Here is a 16725-nt window from a genome sequence, read left to right on the forward strand (position 1 = left end):
TATATTATTTATTAAGATGATCATAGTCTATTTATTACATCTGTACAAATCATTCAGATAAAATGTAGTATGTCGTTTCATAGGGCTTTATACTGAATAAGCTGAAAATATATCATAAACAATGATGGATTTTATTATTTTAAAATGTATTATTATAACTTTATTATATTTTAATAGCTCTATTTGAAATGACATTTCTCAATCCGGTTTAGACTTTTTTTGTGGTGGTTCTTCTGTTTGATCTAATTTTCCATCTTTATCACTGCTAAATATTGGTTTAGGTTGAGTTTTGCTATAAGCTGGAGCTATCCAATATGGATTTTCTTCAGCTTCTTTTGCATACTTAAGAATTGCTTCTCTTGGATCTTGATCATCATCAACTCGTTTGCTTAAACCCAAATTACGAATAACATAAGAACTAAGAGTGCTTCCAGAAGAAGCAACTCTGCCGCCTTGACCAGAAGTAATTGGCAGGTCTGGACGTCTGGATTTAACTGGATCCAATCTGTCTTTTTCCATTTTCTTTTTTGTGGTTTTAGATCTTTCTTGCCTAAACATAGGTAAAGCGTGAGGTGTTATCACTTGAACTTCACTAATGCTCTCGACATTCTTTTGTTTCCTATGCATTTTAACAATGCATAATTTAGCACCTCTCATACTCATATTATTATCAAAGTAGCACTTTACCAACCCGTTGCCACATCCTACAAATATTTGATTAAGTTTTGGATGCCATAATGTCTTTATTACATGAGAAGTAGTAACAGGAACTTCTGTCACAGTTTCAAATGTGTGTGTATTATAAACCATCAATCGGGCCTCATTTTTTCCTTTGTTCAACGACTCCCCAGTAATCAGCATTGAATCATCAGGGCTGAACATACAATCTGTTGTATCATATCTAGAGTATAGATTATCAGCAACATGTACAGGTTTTTTAAAAAATCTTATATCCCATAATTTCATTGTATCGTCACAACTCCTAGTAGCAAAAAATAAGATCCTAAATATGAAAAACTTAAAGAGGAAATTGTCATTATTTTCAAATGTGTGTCTTTAAAAAAGGCATTTTTTGTTTGTTCATCGACTCCCAAATTAGATTGAACCATCACGAACATACAATGCATGTTGTTCATATCTAGAGTATAGATTATCAGCAACATGTACAGGTTTTTTAAAAAATCTTATATCCCATAATTTCATTGTATCGTCACAACTCTAGTAGCAAAATAAGATCCTAAATATGAAAAACTTAAAGAGGAAATTTCATTATTCTTCATATGTGCATCTCTTAAAAGAAAGGCTGTATTTACAAAGTTTTTTCTATGATCCCAAATTTGTATTGAACCATCGTAACATCCACATGCAATTAGATTTCCATCACGATTGTAAGAGCATGTTGTTGGATTTGCTTTTAAACCTCCTTGGGTTCTTGCCTTCATAATATTTTTATGTTGTTTTGGATTCTTCAGGTTCCATAGTCGGCAAGTACCATCTTGAGAGCAAGTTAAAAACTCCTTTTACAGAAGGATGCCAAGAACCACAATTCAAGGAAGCTGTGTGGCCTTTTGTTCTCGATTGATCTGCATATATTGATCACCTTTTATGCATTCAACTTTTTCAAAACCATCTCTATCAAGAACTTTAGCTTGCGATGTTCCTGATATTACAAGTATAAGATCACCAGTACTTGAATATTCTAAACATCTTATAGGATACGTTTCACAAGGCTGCAATGTGCGGAAAGACTTCATAGAGTTTATCCATACCAGCAAAATCCCAAAAAGATACATTATAATCAATTGAGCCAGATGCTAGCCGAGCTCCTGAAGGATCAGCAGCAATTGCAACAACAGCTTTTGTGCCATGATTCATATTCACCTCATGGGATAAAGGTATACGGTTTATTAAAAGTTTTTCATTAAATCATCTTCATCTGAGTCACTTAAATCATCATAACGGTCTTCACTTTTATCGGATTCCCACAGTTTTATCAGCATTTTCAGATGTTAAATTGGAAGGTAATCAATTGAGCCAGATGCTAGCCGAGCTCCTGAAGGATCAGCAGCAATTGCAACAACACTTTTGTGCCATGATTCATATTCACCTCATGGATAAAGGTATACGGTTTATTAAAAGTTTTTCATTAGAATCATCTTCATCTGAGTCACTTAAATCATCATAACTGTCTTCACTTTTATCGGATTCCACAGTTTTATCAGCATTTTCAGATGTTAAATTGGAAGGTAAGGGACCTACAATATCACTCTCTTCTTCAGAATTATCTTTAGTATTATCTTTAATTATATCTTTAGTTTTATCTCTAACAGTTTGATGAATTTGTTTCACCTTCATTTCTTCTACATCAAAAGTTTTTGCTTTGCGGCCAAACCCGGTAATCCCATAGTTTCTTTAACTTTTTGAGTTTCAGGATCCTGTGGAATACTTTCAGTTTCAACGGAATTAGTGCTGGTGCCCCCAAATTTTCCAAAGCCATTCTGTATAACAATATCATTTCGGTTTTCAGATCCCCTCATAAAATTTGATCCAATTTTCCCAAATGCTATTTTTTTTCGTTGCATTGTTATATATTATATGCCACTTTTATTACTAAATATATACAAATATAAGAAAATTGTTTATTTTCAAGTTAATCAAACATCTTTTATGACAGTTCTGCTGCAGTGTTAAGCAGGTTCACCAATATGATAATGTCTATGTCAGCGTTCGGCAACATATCTGCATTTTATAAAAGAAATGTTTGAACACATTTTGGCTTAAATTATGTATCAATTTTGACTCCAATCGCTTCAGTTCTCTTTAAACCCAACCTATTAACAATGGCGGCGGATGGTGACGAATTAATAAGTGACCAAGAAAAAGTTAGGATAGTATCAGATTTTATACTCCACGCTCCACCTGGAGAATTTAATGAAGTTTTTAACGACGTTAGGGAATTATTGAATAATGATAATCTACTCAAAGAGGGTGCCTCTGGGGCCTTTGCTCAGTACAATAAGGATCAGATGACACCCGTCCGAATTGACAACTCAGACCATCAGGTGTTAATAACAGAATATAATGATCTTGGTGAGATTTTAATTAATTTAAAACATATAGCCTTTTGAAAGTTTTTTGAATGTACATAATGAAAGTTTAAATAATTGTGTCATTCAAAATACTAGTTTTAAAAGCTATAATTGATGACATTTTTATATATGTCTAGGTAATGGTCGATTTTATGATGCCCGTTCCAAACAATCTTTCAAGTATGATCATCTTCGAAAAGAAGCATCTGATTTGCAAAATCATGAACCAGAATCATCATGTGAAGCTCTTCGTTCAGCTTTGGATCTTGAGGTAAACAAATGCAAAATAACTCACATTAATAAAAATATATTTATTTAGTATATGTAATTCTTTCTTAGGTGACAGCATATTGTGCAAGCCACTATAAACATGGTGTTAGTTCTGTGTTTGGCAAAGTTAGCCAAGGAGTTACTGCAATAACTGCTTGCATGGAAGATCATCAATTTCAACCCAATAACTATTGGAACGGCCGATGGAGATCTCAGTGGATTTTAAATATTAATCCTTCAGGTGGTAGTGCCGAACTACGAGGAATACTTAAGGTTATTATAATTTGTGTCTGATTTATAGTAGTTTTTGACATTAATTTTTGATAATTATTTTACTAAATATAATTAATTACTAAATTTTATAGGTGCAAGTTCATTATTATGAAGATGGAAATGTTCAGTTAGTGAGCTCTAAAGAAATAAAAGAAGCAGTTGTAATATCTTCTGATACTAATACTGCACGTGAAGTGATTAGAATTATTGAAGAGTCTGAGCATTGCTATCAGAAAGCAATTTCTGAAAATTATCAAACTATGTCTGACACAACATTCAAAGCCTTGCGAAGACAACTTCCAGTGACAAGAACAAAAATTGATTGGAATAAAATGATTTCTTACAGTATTGGAAAAGAATTAAGAAGCCAATGATATCCAGATATTGTTAAATACCCAAATGTAATCTGAGGTGCTTTTTTGCATTTTATTTTTTAATTGTAGCACTTCTTACTAAAAAAAACAATTATGGTAACAAACTGCACAATTTATTGCATTAAAATTAAATTGATACATTCTATCCAAAATGATGTGTTCAATTAAAAGATTAGATACTTGATGGAGACTTTCAAATGACAAATTTTTGAAATTAGTTTTATTACAGATATTTATAAAAAAATCACTTTATTACCTGTTAGATAATGTTTAAAGTAGATTGTGAAAGTGTCTAATGTTGCTATAAAATTAAAATGTACTATAATAATTTCTAATATTTAAATCATAGACTGTGCAAATATCTTCATGCGATGATTAAAGAACAACTTACACTATTTACAATATTTTAATCATATATTCAACATGTTGATTATGAATTTTCATGGTTTTTGGTTTAATAATGACCAGATATTCCAAAGTAAACCATTGTATGTGAAATTTTACTTGCGCATACTCTATGTTGTTTGTAAATAAAAATCAATGATTAATAAACAGGATTATTTATTTTTATTTTAATATTCTATACATTGCAGCATAGTTAAAATTAATGATTTAGGTCGATTCAGTGCACAAACAGCCTTACTTGTTATTATAAATTATAATATAATAAGCATATCACTGGAATAAGATACACTATAAATAGAAACATCTAAACTTAAATTAATGCATTGTATGCAAACAATTTTTTATATATATATATATATATATATATATAAACCAATCACTAAAATCTATAATGCATCGAGGTATTCACAGTTATTATTCATTCTTTTTGTTATTTTCTTCAGTTATATTTTCAACAGGTTTCTTTGGATTAAACTTGCAAACTCCTCCAGCACAGGTGAAAGGAAATTCAGGTGTTTTGTTTTTGGAATCGTCATCATTTTTCGCCCAAGGATTCCATACAAATTTTAAAAATAGTGGCTGTACAAATAATCTCCACAGAAAAAGGAGAACAGGGATAAAAATACAAGGTACACACACCATTATTGAAAATATTTAATGTTTGAAAAAATTTCGCCTTAATGTATAATTAAAAAATTGATTAACTGTATATTTGGCAATTCATATTTTCTGATTGACATTTTAAATGTCAATCGTGTCACTGGGTGTCACTTTGATGGGTGCCACTGGGTGTCAATTTGATGTCACCAACCCTAGACAGTCACCAACCGCAAAATACTTAAAGATCTGTCAAACTAATTTTTAGATTACCGATGAATACAACTATTTCAACTGATAAAATGATTAAAAAGACATGTTGATGGATTTGTTTCATTATTATTGCTAGTTTTATTTTTTAATGTCATTATTCGTGTTTAGGAAATAAACCAATATATGTAAGTACCATAACTACCTATTCTCAATTAGTAATACAGATATACTTGTTTATCTATGATAATCTTAAACAATATAATAATCATATATAGAATAAAATTATTATTATATATATACATATATATATATATATATATATATATATATAATATTTCACATACATTATTCTTCTATATTGTTTCAATATGTCGCTTTTTATGTGTATATAATAATTCATTTATCTGTATTTTAGGATTTAAAAATGGAGCTTTTGGAAAATGGGTTTGATAATTCGGATCACATAGCACGTCTTTTGTTTGAACCTCCAGTAAGACCAATTTCTAGTTTCAGCATAATATCTATTTCATCGAATGAGGAAAATGGTACTTTTTTTATAATGCACTAGCAAGTAGATACTCTTGTGTTAAATAAAATATTTACTTTTATATAATTAATTACACCCAGGCCTCGCTATACGGCCGCTCTTTATACGGCCTTTCGCTATAACGGCCCTCTTTAATTAAGGTACGTTTTCGATATACGGCCTAAAATGTTTCGCTATAACGGCTTTTTTTCTCTATGTCGATATATTGCGCAATCTCGGTTTTGAAGATTTAAACGAATCTGATGTGCTGGATCTACTTGCAACTGATAGGGAACCCCTTTCATATGAGGAACTCATTCAGTTGCAAGCAGAGCCGGCAATTGATGAAGATACAGAACCTGTTGTATCCAAACAGCTAACATCAAAAATCATGTCGAGCGCTTTTTCATATTTTGAACAAGGTATAAACATCTTCCTTGAAAACGATCCTGACATCGAACGTAGCGCTTATGTGTATCGAGGAATTAACTCAGCCATTAACTGTTATAAATCACTAAAGGAAAAATAGACAAGAAGGCAAAACAAACAAGACAAATTTTTCAACCCACCAGCGCAAAATGATGGTGACAGTGATCTGTAGGTTTTAGTTGTTTCATTTTATTTGAAAATTATGTAATGTTTTTGAAGTTTTTTATTTTATGTAAAATTTATGTTCTTGTTAGATATGTTTATAATTTAAACAAAATAAAAAAATAAAATGCATTTTGGATGAAACCATATTATATATTTATTAAATTTGGAACCGATCCCATTGAATTTGTATGAATACGTATTAGAATAATTGATTCGTTATACGGCTTTTCGCTTTACGGCCAAGTTTTGCGGAACGTATCTAGGCCGTAAAGCGAGGCCCCAGTGTATTGTTATTTCAGTTGATTATTCAATGTTATTAAGTTAACTTAAATAAGTATTAATTATTTATTTTAGATAACAATATTGACGCTTTTGGATTTAAAAAAACTGCATAGTTTTTAGGGTCTAAATCAGCTTTTGAACACTAAAAGAATTTTTAATTATAATTGTAACATAGTGTAAAATGTAATGTTATATATATATTTGATTTTAATAAGATATAATTGCAGATCCAAAATGTTTGAGTTCAAATTTAGTTAAGAAAAAAAAAAAGCAAAAAAAGAAAACTAAAGCTCAATCTTCTGAGGAAGCAAAAGAATCTAATATCACCAAAAATCAAACCAATAAGAAGAAACATAAAAGTTCTAAAAAAGAACGAAAAAGAAATAAAAGTGTTGCAAATTCACAAAGTAAGCACATAATATATAGAATGACACATTCTTTAAGATTGAAATGAAATACTTTATATGTTTATATTTTGAATATTTATTATGGTGTTATGTTTATATGTTCATTTTGAATATTTATTACTTTTCAGACTTAATATGTAATACTATAAAGGCAGATCCTGAAGACTCTGAAGAAATTTGTCAAAATAAAAAGGAACAGCAAGATTGTAATACTACCGATGTGTTGCAAGCGACACCAGAGGAGAAATATATTGTTTCAATAGGTATTTTGAAGTACTTGTATTTATTACAGGATTTTATGAACCTTTTACAAATATGAAGTTTTCGAATCATTTCAGATAAAATAACCAATATATTAAGTTCAATCAGCTACTTGAAGAAAGATAAAATTAAGTATGTTGAATTTGGATCATTTCCGCAATTATTGAGTGTACTAATACCTAATAGTTTTGATTACTGTTGGTCTGAAACTGCAGGTTTATTTTCTTTCAGAGATAGTTCAAAATATTATGGAAGTATTATTTTTGATGAAGATTAGTCTAAAATTTTTATCATCGATAACTAAAGTTATACATTTTAAGTTAATTATATAATATATACGTAATAATTATATAATAATATGCACATTATTGTATTGCACAACTATTAAACTTATTGTTGAAACTTTTTACATATTTATACATGTTTTATATATATATATATATATATATATATATATATATACCATTTGAACAGCTTTATTGAAAAATGGAAATAAGCTAACAACAAAATTTTAATAAATTTCTTCTTCAAAAATTTCTTGTCCGTACATCTTCATTTTTTTTGTGATAAGTTAATAGAATGGATTTTTTTAATATTTCAAACTATTTACTAAAAATATTTCATTATATAGATATAACAATATTTATTCATTAATGGCAATTGTGTTCAATAGACAAGTTTGCCAGTCTGTGCAATTTAGAAATAAGATATTCAATGATGACATACTACAAAATCATATAAATATCATCTATTTGCTTTAAACAATGTCACTTAATCATAAACTTTCTATTAAAAGATAGACTATCAACAAATTAAGGTTTTAAATATTTGATGTCCTGAAATGGCCATATTCGAAAAACAGCACGGCTTCTAATTAATCCTAAAGGAACAGGTCCATATTTTCTTGAATCTGAAGAGTTTTTATAGTTATCTCCTTCTAACCAAACGTGACCACGAGGTATAATTTCATTATTTTCAGATCCTACGTATGCAGGATGATAAATGACATCACCAGGCAACCCAATTATTCTTTTGCAAATGTATTGCTTAGGGTTTGATGGAGATTTTGCAATAACAATGTCCCCCTTTTTCAACAAATTCATTTTCGGACTAATGTGTTCAGTGAACAATATATTGTTTGATAATAATGTTGGTTCCATTGAAGGTCCGCTGCACTTAATAAGCATGAGTAAAACAATATTGAAAAGGTATGATATTTGCTGTTTTCATATACTTACAATAACAAAATCTCCGACATATTCACAAATGCAATGTGTTATACAACCGTATTGAATAGTGTACCCCAAAACTGTGGCAATTTTACTAATATATTTCTTCATTTTCATATTCAACTATTTTGTAATTTTTAACAATTGATTAATAATTTGAATGTGTTATTTAATAATTTATAATTTAAAACAATTTTTAACTATAAATATCATGTTATTGTCCGTCGAAACTATACAAAAAGTAACAAAAAATCACTGAAAAAACTTTAAGGTTAATTATGTAGAAATGTCAATTGAATTACTGTCAAAATAGTTCCTATTAAAATCTTCATTTGTGTATAAAAAAAAATTAAAAGCATTGGCTAACGCGGAGATGCCTAATAGCTCTCAGTACTGCAACCAACAATTAACATAATAAAGCAAAAGGCACTTTTAAATATAGATGCTGTAAAGATCTCACATAAGTGAAAAATAAATGATAGGTCACATCTATTTTTCAATATTATATTATGATCACACGTAAATACAAAATAAGAACTATATTTTATTTATTAATTATTTTTTAACAATTTTTTTATATGCTAAATCTTATGAATTTCATTAATATCATGCATAATGCATGATATTTTCAATTAATCTATTCAGTGTATAAATTATATATTTTATAATTGTTTTGTTTGCTAATTCTCACACTTAAACTAAAACAAGAACATCCACAAATTAAAAATTAAGGATAGTAATGAAAACTTACTCTAACAAATTAAGCATTGACTCAATTATTTAAATATATAAAAATGCTTATAATATACTGCACATTTAAGATAATATATGCAGTAAGTCAAAATGAATGTAAATATGAAGCTAAATTTCAATATATGTTCTTTAATGTCAACACAATCAAATGTCATAAGATTATTTTAAATGTATGTTATCTATGTACAGTCAATTATGCACTCAATTTACTTTATTTCTTTCACATATGCATCTAACTCAGCATCCAGTTGTTCAGCAGTTGGTGCATTTCCTCTAGAATTATTTCGCCCTCCACCTCTCCCACTAGCTGCTCCGCGACCTGCAAACAGGTAAATAATTAATGATAACCAATATATACACATAATTAAACAAATATATTCATACAAATATTATACCTCTTCTGAAATTATTCCTCGTGTTTGCGCTTCTATTTCCTCTATTTTCAAACCCTCGTTTATTATCACTTCGATCAGAGAATCCCATTCGTGGTCGGGTAGAAGATGGTATTTCAGAGGTAGTAAGCTGTATATTCATGGCCCTTCCATCTAATGGCACACCATTATACTGTTTCATTGCTTTTACTGCATCAGTGCGGCGTTCAAAAACAACATCAGCAGAACCTATAATAAAGAGTATTTCAATAAAGCAAACATTCAAGCATCTTTGAGGCAGTGTTTATTATATAAATTATAGAAGGTAAAATATTTATGAATACTAATCAAAATACTAGAAACTAACCTAAAGATCGCCCTGATCTATCATAGTGTACAGAAGCACTTTTCAAAGGTCCAAATTCTGCGAATAGTTCTTGTATATCAGATTCAGACACACCAAAATCTAGATTTGACACCATTAATTTTGTGGGCCCTACACTTGCTGCACCATCAGATCGTCGCATCACAGTTTTTTTTCCACCGAACCCATCGAACATATCATGTTTCCATGCACTGTTCACATCACCCTGAGAACGAACAGTTTTTACATGTGGACACAAGACTACACTACTAAATAAATATGCGTTCAAGATCACACATTTCTCTGACAATTGATAACACTTACTTTTGAAAATGGTAAATTTTGTGGTCTCGCAATACCGCCGCGGTTTCTGCCCCTTTGAACTCCCCGACTGTTTCTATTAGAGCCTCGAAAACTGTTACTGCGTTGCGGATTTGATCTCCTTGCACCACCGCCACCGCCACTACCACGGCCTCTTTTTGATGCTTTCGACTTCTTTATAATCTCGTCTAAACTCATTTCAATTTTATCCACCATTTTAACAAATTTGATAATACAATTTGAACAAACAAATGCGTTCAACTAATGAGGGTTTCTTTATTACAAAATAAAACCCAAAAGAATAAAATACGTTCACAAACAAAAGTGACAAACGCTTCTGTTTCCAATTCCCAAAACTTCCAAACAAAATGGAGTCATGTGGACCGAAATTCAATCTCCAAAGAAGCACGGAGCGAAGTGACTGCTAACCTTAAATTTTTATCCGGCAGCGGCCAACGGCCAAAACGTTGAACTAAAAGTAACACAAAGAAAAAGTACAAAACGATTGTTGGTATGTTGGTATTGCAAAATTTAACAAGTTTCCATGTTTAAATTAATAAACTTGACAGCTAATACTTCATTTTATAGTGGCAAATTTTAAATTAATAATATGGACGGTGTTAGATGCTTCTTTGATCTATTAAATGTTTAAAAATAATAAAAAGTTCATACAATATACGGCTGATTGTAGAAGCTCACTACATCTAATGGCACGTTTTTAATATTAGCATCTCTTTATATATTTTGATTCATCTCTTCGCTGATTATTTGATGCACCTTTCTAAACCGGTAAAATCTTCAAACAATAAATATTTTGTTTATTTTTGTACTACCTGCCACTGATGTGTCAAGTTGCATTTACGTCTTTATGTTAGAATAGTGTTATAATTTATTTATATCATGAAAAACAACATGAATACTGCTGAAGTATCAAATGCTGAACTATCTGGTGATGAAGCTGAGGGCTCATCAAGTGATTGTAGCACCACTAATACTGACAATACGTCTCGCAGCGTTACTCCTACAAGCAGGATCCGAAAAGGGCGCAAACGTCGTAAAAAGTTAAATAAGAGCATGACAAAACCTTTATATAAATTTGCCTATTGTTTAAAAGAAGACCATGGTCAACCTCTATTCGGAGCGCAATTTAATCATCATCTTAAGAATGGACAACCTCTAATATTTGCTGCTGTAGGCAGCAATCGTGTATCAGTTTACGAATGCACTGAGGAGGGAACCATTAAATTGCTTCAGTGTTATGCAGATCCAGATTTAGATGAGAATTATTACACATGTGCATGGTCTTTTGAAACTTCTTCTGGAAACGCTTTATTAGCTGTTGCTGGTTCTCGGGGTGTTATAAGAATCTTTAGCACTACTAGTATGACTTGTGTTAAAAATTATATTGGTCATGGTCACGCAATAAATGAGTTGAAGTTTCATCCTCGTGATCCTAATTTATTATTATCTGCAAGCAAAGATCATGCACTTAGATTGTGGAATATACAAACTGATGTTTGTATTGCTATATTTGGAGGTGTCGAAGGACATAGGGATGAAGTTCTTAGTGCTGATTTCAATACTAAAGGAGATAAAATTATGTCTTGTGGGATGGATCATTCCTTAAAATTGTGGAAATTAGATAAACCTGCAATGAATGAAGCAATTAAACAAAGCTATCATTTTAATAGTCAACGTAGCACAAAACCATTTGATACAATGAAAGAGGATTTTCCAGACTTTTCAACTAGAGACATCCATAGAAATTATGTAGATTGTGTTCGATGGATGGGTGATTTTATCTTGTCAAAATCATGTGAAAATAGCATTGTTTGTTGGAAACCTGGCAGACTAGAAAGTAATGACCTAAAATTTGGTGAAACATCAGTTACAATTCTTCATCGTTTTGACTTTAAAGATTGTGAAATCTGGTTTGTTAGATTTGCACTAGATTTCTGGTTAAAAGTAATGGCTCTTGGAAATCAATCTGGTCGCACCTTTGTATGGGAACTTGATGCAACTGATCCAAATGCAGTTCGTTGTTCTACTCTTAGTCACCCTAGAAGTAATTCGGCCATAAGACAAACCTCATTTTCTCGAGATGGAAATATTCTTATTTGTGTATGTGATGATGGAACCATTTGGCGATGGGACAAACAGATTTAAAACAAAAGGATGATAAAATATTACTGATAAACTTCTTCTACACCCTTCATGAAATTTCAGTATAAAGTGCTTATACTAGTGGGAACTGATAGATAAGTTCTTACTTCTATTTTTGTTTCATGCATGTAACTTATCTGGAATACAAAGGCCATACTAAAGATTTGAATGTGTATTATTTTGTACTCAAAACTTTGTACTTACCATGATCATTCAAACATAAATATCTCACATCATAATATTATTATGGTCCAAGTAAATATTAGTATAAGGTGATTAGTATAAGGTTACTTTTATATAATAAACGTTTTTGTTATAATAAACTTTTTCTTAAACAACTTTCGTTTTATTAATATTAACATATGAAAATATTTATCTTATATGGATATATTTTGAATGTAGAACGCGAAAAAAATGTACCGTAATAACTGATTGTATTGTTCGAAATTGTTAATATTTAATGAATTTGCGTGAAGTTTGATCATTTCAAATTCAAAACTTTCGTGTACTGAATTTACGCGATGCCAACATAAAGAACTTTGGATGACAGAGACTTGTTGCTGTTTGTGATGACATTCTGTAGTTTATTTGACAGTTCATAAGCAATTCCTTGTATTGCATTCTCCTTATGGATTGTAATAACAAAAACGTGTATTTCAAGAAATGTTTTCAAATTTCTTAGTAATTAGTGTTTTATATTGTGGACATAAATAATGCAACAACATGGAAGTAGAAAAGCCTGTCATGAAAGGATACCTGTTATTTCCTCCACAAGGAATAGTGTTCAACCTTACGAAAAAGGTATTCTTTTGCAATTTATTTGAACTATTGATAAATATTATCTTTGTAAATGTATGTTATATTCTAGAAAATATGGACTCAGAAATACTGCATGCTATTTAAATCTAGTAGTCATGGAATTGAAAGATTAGAAATATTTGATTCTATTGAAGATGTTAATAATACTACACCAAGAATCATCACTTTGGAGAATTGTGTAAAGATAACAAAAACTGCGCCATTATACTTTGCCATTATTACTAAAACTATAGTTCATCATATAGGTGTTACATTGGAAGATTTGCTCTCACCTTGGGTATCTGCCTTTCAGTCTGTTGCATTTAAAGAGGACATTTTAAAAAATATTTGCATAGAGGAAGATAATGAGCTGTATTGCACTTTATTTGAAGATGTTTTTACTGTAAAACTCATCCCTTCTGAAGCATCAGAGAGATGTGGCTTTGAATCTACTTTATATATGCTGTACTTAACAGGAAACGCAATTCAACTCTGTGATATTAAAAATGGTGCATTGATAGCTACATGGCCATATATGTATATTCGTCGATATGGTTATCGTGGTGGAAAGTTTACATTTGAAGCTGGTAGGAAGTGTTTTACTGGTGAAGGTACTTTTCATTTGGAGCATTCAAATCAACAAGAAATATTTCGCAGCCTGTCAACAAAAATGAAATCAATGAAGAAGCTCATGAGTCAGGAATGCATAGTTAGTTTAGATTGTGCTGATAGTCAATTTCATGCTGCTATGAATATGGAAGCTAGATCAAGAAGTCCCTTTCCACCATCTATTAATTATTCAACTGATATGGAAAGCCCTAGTAATTTTAAAATTAAGACCTTTTCAGAACCTGCTGATGCTAATTTAACTTCCCATAAAATGTTGTCATCAGTTAATACAGCATCAGTGCAACCACAAAAGCCACCTCGTAAGTTTATTTTTCCTAATGTTACAGATAAATCTGATAGAGAGGTATTATCAAGACATAATCCTAAAGAAGATAAAGAGAGCACTGTTAAAAATGTAGTTTCTCCTATTGCTGATAGCAATAAAGGTTCTAAGTATGACAAAATAATGTACAGGAAAAATGCATGGAAAACATTAGGCTTAGATGAAGTTAATCACACTGAAACATTTAATTCATCTCAACAGGAACTATCGTTATCTTTTAAAAAGAGATCTAAATCATATGATAATTTGAATATCAGCTCTGAATTATCTTCAAACATTCTTACACAATTGTCTGATAATAAGGATTCAGATAACAGTTATGACAGATTGCAGTATTTTGGATCAAATAACAAACTTAATAGATCATTTGGTTACAAATCAATAAATAATTTGAAAATAAAGCCTCCGGATTCATTTGTTAAAGTGAAGGATAATGGTGAATTACTAGAAAATATACAACCAGCAAGGTTAGCAGATGATAGTCACCAAGGTTATGGAGTAATTAGGAAATCGCCTAAAGCTGCACCACAAGTGCCAGTGCCTCAAAAACCAATTATTCCCCAGAAACCTATTCTTAATGTAAGTGATGTAAGTCATATTCAATTTAATGGCACACAATATGCATTAGTAAGTAAGGCAAAACAAGTGTAACTATTTCTATAAAGTATTTTTATATATTTTATATTGCCATATATCATTTGTTTGCAATGAAATTGCAAATAATATACCCTCAAATCTAAAAAGGACCATTTTATGAAAATTGTTGATACATTATATGATAAAATATTTTATTAGTGATATATTAAGTAAAATTGTTCTATATGAAATTTTTGTCATATTATCAATTATTTATTAATTTAATTTTGCTTTTCAACTAAAAATGCATGATTAACTAATGGAGCAGCATAAATATGATTGCACGTGACTTATGAAAATGCAACTGAAATCTTTAACATTTCTCTTTACATTGTTAAAGATTTTTATTGAAGTTAATTATATTTTAAGGATATGTTTAACAAACTATGACAAATATTCTTACATGAATAATGAGTTACATGAATATTCAAATATTTATAGTGTTTGAAGTTTGAGATAATTTATCATTGTTTCAATATAGCTTTATATTACCAAACAACTAATAAAATTTGTATACATTTTTAAAATGTGTTTTTATTTATTAAATTCTGCTATAGGATTATGAACATATTATTTTCAATAATTAGTGAAGAAAAAATAAAATTTGTTTACATTACTGTAAACATATTTCTACACTTTTGATATAGCATATTTTTTATAATTAATATTCTCCTTTTCAATAATTTATTTTCTATACCACATTTGCAGGGTTTTCATTCGTTTAACTTTCTTTTGAAGCTGTAAACAACCATATAACAAAGCTTCTGCAGTTGGAGGACATCCTGGTACATATATGTCAACTGGTACTATTCTATCACAACCCCTGACTACAGAATATGAATAATGGTAATAACCTCCTCCATTAGCACAACTACCCATAGAGATTACCCAACGTGGTTCAGGCATTTGATCATAAACTTTTCGAAGCGCTGGAGCCATTTTATTTGTAAGTGTTCCAGCAACAATCATAACATCAGCTTGACGAGGTGATGCACGAAACACTATACCATACCTGCAACAACAATAACATTTATAAATTCATATTTTAGGCATGTGATTAATAGTATTCATAGTAAACCAAACATTCTTATGTTAAAATCACAATACCTGTCCATATCATATCGTGGTGCAGCCATATGCATCATCTCTACAGCGCAGCATGCCAAACCAAACGTCATTGGCCACAGAGAACTTTTGCGCCCCCAATTTAAAACATCATCAAGTCTAGCTAGAGTATATTCTCCCCATGATTTAGTATTTTGGAAAGGTGAATAGGGTTGTTTGGGGGCATCTGTTTTGCCATCTTCGTACACAGGTAAAGTTGTTTGTTTTCTTGACACTAAAGCAAAGCTACCCCTCAACAAATTGGTATCCAATTTTATTGGATTGTTGATCAAAGCAGAACGCAACATCTAAAAAATACGCATGTAACACAATTATTCACAGAATATTGTATAATTTGTATTTCCATTACGAATGTGCAAAATTATACTTCGATGTATTGCAAAATTACCTTGAATCAAACCTAAATTAAAACATTATTTCACTAAATTACGCGTTTTTCACATTTACATAATAGTCGACAAGACCGTTGTCAAATAGTTGGAAGATCCAAGCGCCAATTCGGGCTTTTACTAAACTAAAGAAGAATTAATGCGGGAGCACATAACAAACATTTTGTAGTTTTTTCATATTGGTTCAACCAGTTAGAAGATTTTGAAAAGTATTTGAATTATTAAACAGACAATTTTGGATCAAAAAGAGTTGAATTTAGAGCGGTTTAAATCATTAAAAAAATGTCGTAAAAATATTTTGCTTTGTAATTTCCTTAAATTTTCTATAAATTA

General features: G+C 30.4%; 7 protein-coding genes and 1 pseudogene across 8 annotated transcripts; 4 read left to right on the forward strand and 4 right to left on the reverse strand.

Annotated features, from left to right (window-relative positions):
• Positions 1-79: 79 nt before the first annotated feature.
• LOC113370127 lies at positions 80-2632 on the reverse strand (annotated as a pseudogene).
• Positions 2633-2805: 173 nt separating this feature from the next.
• LOC113370149 (F-actin-capping protein subunit alpha-like) lies at positions 2806-4359 on the forward strand. The gene is made up of 4 exons (XM_026610819.1): positions 2806-3090; positions 3227-3360; positions 3429-3632; positions 3725-4359. The coding sequence occupies exons 1-4, from the start codon at positions 2841-2843 to the stop codon at positions 4004-4006; spliced, it is 870 nt and encodes a 289-aa protein (XP_026466604.1). The 5' UTR covers positions 2806-2840; the 3' UTR covers positions 4007-4359.
• Positions 4360-5244: 885 nt separating this feature from the next.
• LOC113385425 lies at positions 5245-8032 on the forward strand. Its single transcript, XM_026623275.1, has 6 exons — positions 5245-5406; positions 5637-5766; positions 6851-7030; positions 7159-7293; positions 7369-7506; positions 7965-8032. Exons 2-6 carry the CDS (start codon positions 5646-5648, stop codon positions 8030-8032), a joined length of 642 nt encoding a protein of 213 aa, XP_026479060.1. The 5' UTR covers positions 5245-5406; positions 5637-5645.
• LOC113363663 (mitochondrial inner membrane protease subunit 1-like) lies at positions 7892-8756 on the reverse strand. Of its 2 annotated transcripts, none has more exons than XM_026606144.1 (2): positions 8530-8756; positions 7892-8466 (listed from the first exon to the last, which is right to left on the reverse strand). In XM_026606144.1, the coding sequence occupies exons 1-2, from the start codon at positions 8635-8637 to the stop codon at positions 8104-8106; spliced, it is 471 nt and encodes a 156-aa protein (XP_026461929.1). In that variant the 5' UTR covers positions 8638-8756; the 3' UTR covers positions 7892-8103. The 2 variants fall into 2 exon arrangements, with proteins under 2 accessions (XP_026461929.1, XP_026461930.1); XM_026606145.1 differs by having other exon boundaries at positions 7892-8461; positions 8530-8691.
• A 630-nt stretch (positions 8757-9386) lies between these two features.
• LOC113364112 (THO complex subunit 4-like) lies at positions 9387-10771 on the reverse strand. The gene is made up of 4 exons (XM_026606581.1): positions 10333-10771; positions 10012-10234; positions 9669-9893; positions 9387-9592 (listed from the first exon to the last, which is right to left on the reverse strand). The coding sequence occupies exons 1-4, from the start codon at positions 10543-10545 to the stop codon at positions 9480-9482; spliced, it is 774 nt and encodes a 257-aa protein (XP_026462366.1). The 5' UTR covers positions 10546-10771; the 3' UTR covers positions 9387-9479.
• A 287-nt stretch (positions 10772-11058) lies between these two features.
• On the forward strand, positions 11059-12742 carry LOC113364110 (polycomb protein eed-A-like). Its single transcript, XM_026606580.1, has one exon. The coding sequence runs from the start codon at positions 11230-11232 to the stop codon at positions 12493-12495; it is 1266 nt and encodes a 421-aa protein (XP_026462365.1). The 5' UTR covers positions 11059-11229; the 3' UTR covers positions 12496-12742.
• Positions 12743-13128: 386 nt separating this feature from the next.
• LOC113364109 (docking protein 1-like) lies at positions 13129-14984 on the forward strand. The gene is made up of 2 exons (XM_026606579.1): positions 13129-13293; positions 13361-14984. Exons 1-2 carry the CDS (start codon positions 13216-13218, stop codon positions 14891-14893), a joined length of 1611 nt encoding a protein of 536 aa, XP_026462364.1. The 5' UTR covers positions 13129-13215; the 3' UTR covers positions 14894-14984.
• A 473-nt stretch (positions 14985-15457) lies between these two features.
• Positions 15458-16496, reverse strand: LOC113364113 (NADH-quinone oxidoreductase subunit B 2-like). The gene is made up of 3 exons (XM_026606582.1): positions 16392-16496; positions 15986-16290; positions 15458-15890 (listed from the first exon to the last, which is right to left on the reverse strand). Exons 2-3 carry the CDS (start codon positions 16288-16290, stop codon positions 15563-15565), a joined length of 633 nt encoding a protein of 210 aa, XP_026462367.1. The 5' UTR covers positions 16392-16496; the 3' UTR covers positions 15458-15562.
• Positions 16497-16725: the final 229 nt, after the last annotated feature.

Source organism: Ctenocephalides felis, unplaced genomic scaffold (genome assembly GCF_003426905.1).
Source record: "Ctenocephalides felis isolate EL2017-DRISC unplaced genomic scaffold, ASM342690v1 CF-g0.4_SCAFFOLD_00845, whole genome shotgun sequence".
In the NCBI taxonomy this organism is placed as follows: Eukaryota; Metazoa; Arthropoda; class Insecta; order Siphonaptera; family Pulicidae; genus Ctenocephalides; species Ctenocephalides felis.

What these genes read in the sequence shown, in the direction of transcription:
- LOC113363663 (XM_026606144.1), bottom strand. Translation starts at nt 8,637, where the DNA reads ATGAAAATGAAGAAATATATTAGTAAAATTGCCACAGTTTTGGGGTAC. An exon ending in ATGTCGGAGATTTTGTTATT is followed by an intron (nt 8,467 to 8,529) that starts GTAAGTATATGA and finishes ATGCTTATTAAG; the next exon opens with TGCAGCGGACCTTCAATGGA.
- LOC113364110 (XM_026606580.1), top strand. Translation starts at nt 11,230, where the DNA reads ATGAAAAACAACATGAATACTGCTGAAGTATCAAATGCTGAACTATCT.
- LOC113385425 (XM_026623275.1), top strand. Translation starts at nt 5,646, where the DNA reads ATGGAGCTTTTGGAAAATGGGTTTGATAATTCGGATCACATAGCACGT. An exon ending in TTCATCGAATGAGGAAAATG is followed by an intron (nt 5,767 to 6,850) that starts GTACTTTTTTTA and finishes ATATAATTGCAG; the next exon opens with ATCCAAAATGTTTGAGTTCA. An exon ending in CTGTTGGTCTGAAACTGCAG is followed by an intron (nt 7,507 to 7,964) that starts GTTTATTTTCTT and finishes TGTGTTCAATAG; the next exon opens with ACAAGTTTGCCAGTCTGTGC.
- LOC113364113 (XM_026606582.1), bottom strand. Translation starts at nt 16,290, where the DNA reads ATGTTGCGTTCTGCTTTGATCAACAATCCAATAAAATTGGATACCAAT. An exon ending in CCACGATATGATATGGACAG is followed by an intron (nt 15,891 to 15,985) that starts GTATTGTGATTT and finishes TTGTTGTTGCAG; the next exon opens with GTATGGTATAGTGTTTCGTG.
- LOC113364112 (XM_026606581.1), bottom strand. Translation starts at nt 10,545, where the DNA reads ATGGTGGATAAAATTGAAATGAGTTTAGACGAGATTATAAAGAAGTCG. An exon ending in AAAATTTACCATTTTCAAAA is followed by an intron (nt 10,235 to 10,332) that starts GTAAGTGTTATC and finishes GTTCGTTCTCAG; the next exon opens with GGTGATGTGAACAGTGCATG. An exon ending in TAGATCAGGGCGATCTTTAG is followed by an intron (nt 9,894 to 10,011) that starts GTTAGTTTCTAG and finishes TCTTTATTATAG; the next exon opens with GTTCTGCTGATGTTGTTTTT.
- LOC113364109 (XM_026606579.1), top strand. Translation starts at nt 13,216, where the DNA reads ATGGAAGTAGAAAAGCCTGTCATGAAAGGATACCTGTTATTTCCTCCA. An exon ending in TGTTCAACCTTACGAAAAAG is followed by an intron (nt 13,294 to 13,360) that starts GTATTCTTTTGC and finishes GTTATATTCTAG; the next exon opens with AAAATATGGACTCAGAAATA.
- LOC113370149 (XM_026610819.1), top strand. Translation starts at nt 2,841, where the DNA reads ATGGCGGCGGATGGTGACGAATTAATAAGTGACCAAGAAAAAGTTAGG. An exon ending in GTTCAGCTTTGGATCTTGAG is followed by an intron (nt 3,361 to 3,428) that starts GTAAACAAATGC and finishes ATTCTTTCTTAG; the next exon opens with GTGACAGCATATTGTGCAAG. An exon ending in AACTACGAGGAATACTTAAG is followed by an intron (nt 3,633 to 3,724) that starts GTTATTATAATT and finishes TAAATTTTATAG; the next exon opens with GTGCAAGTTCATTATTATGA.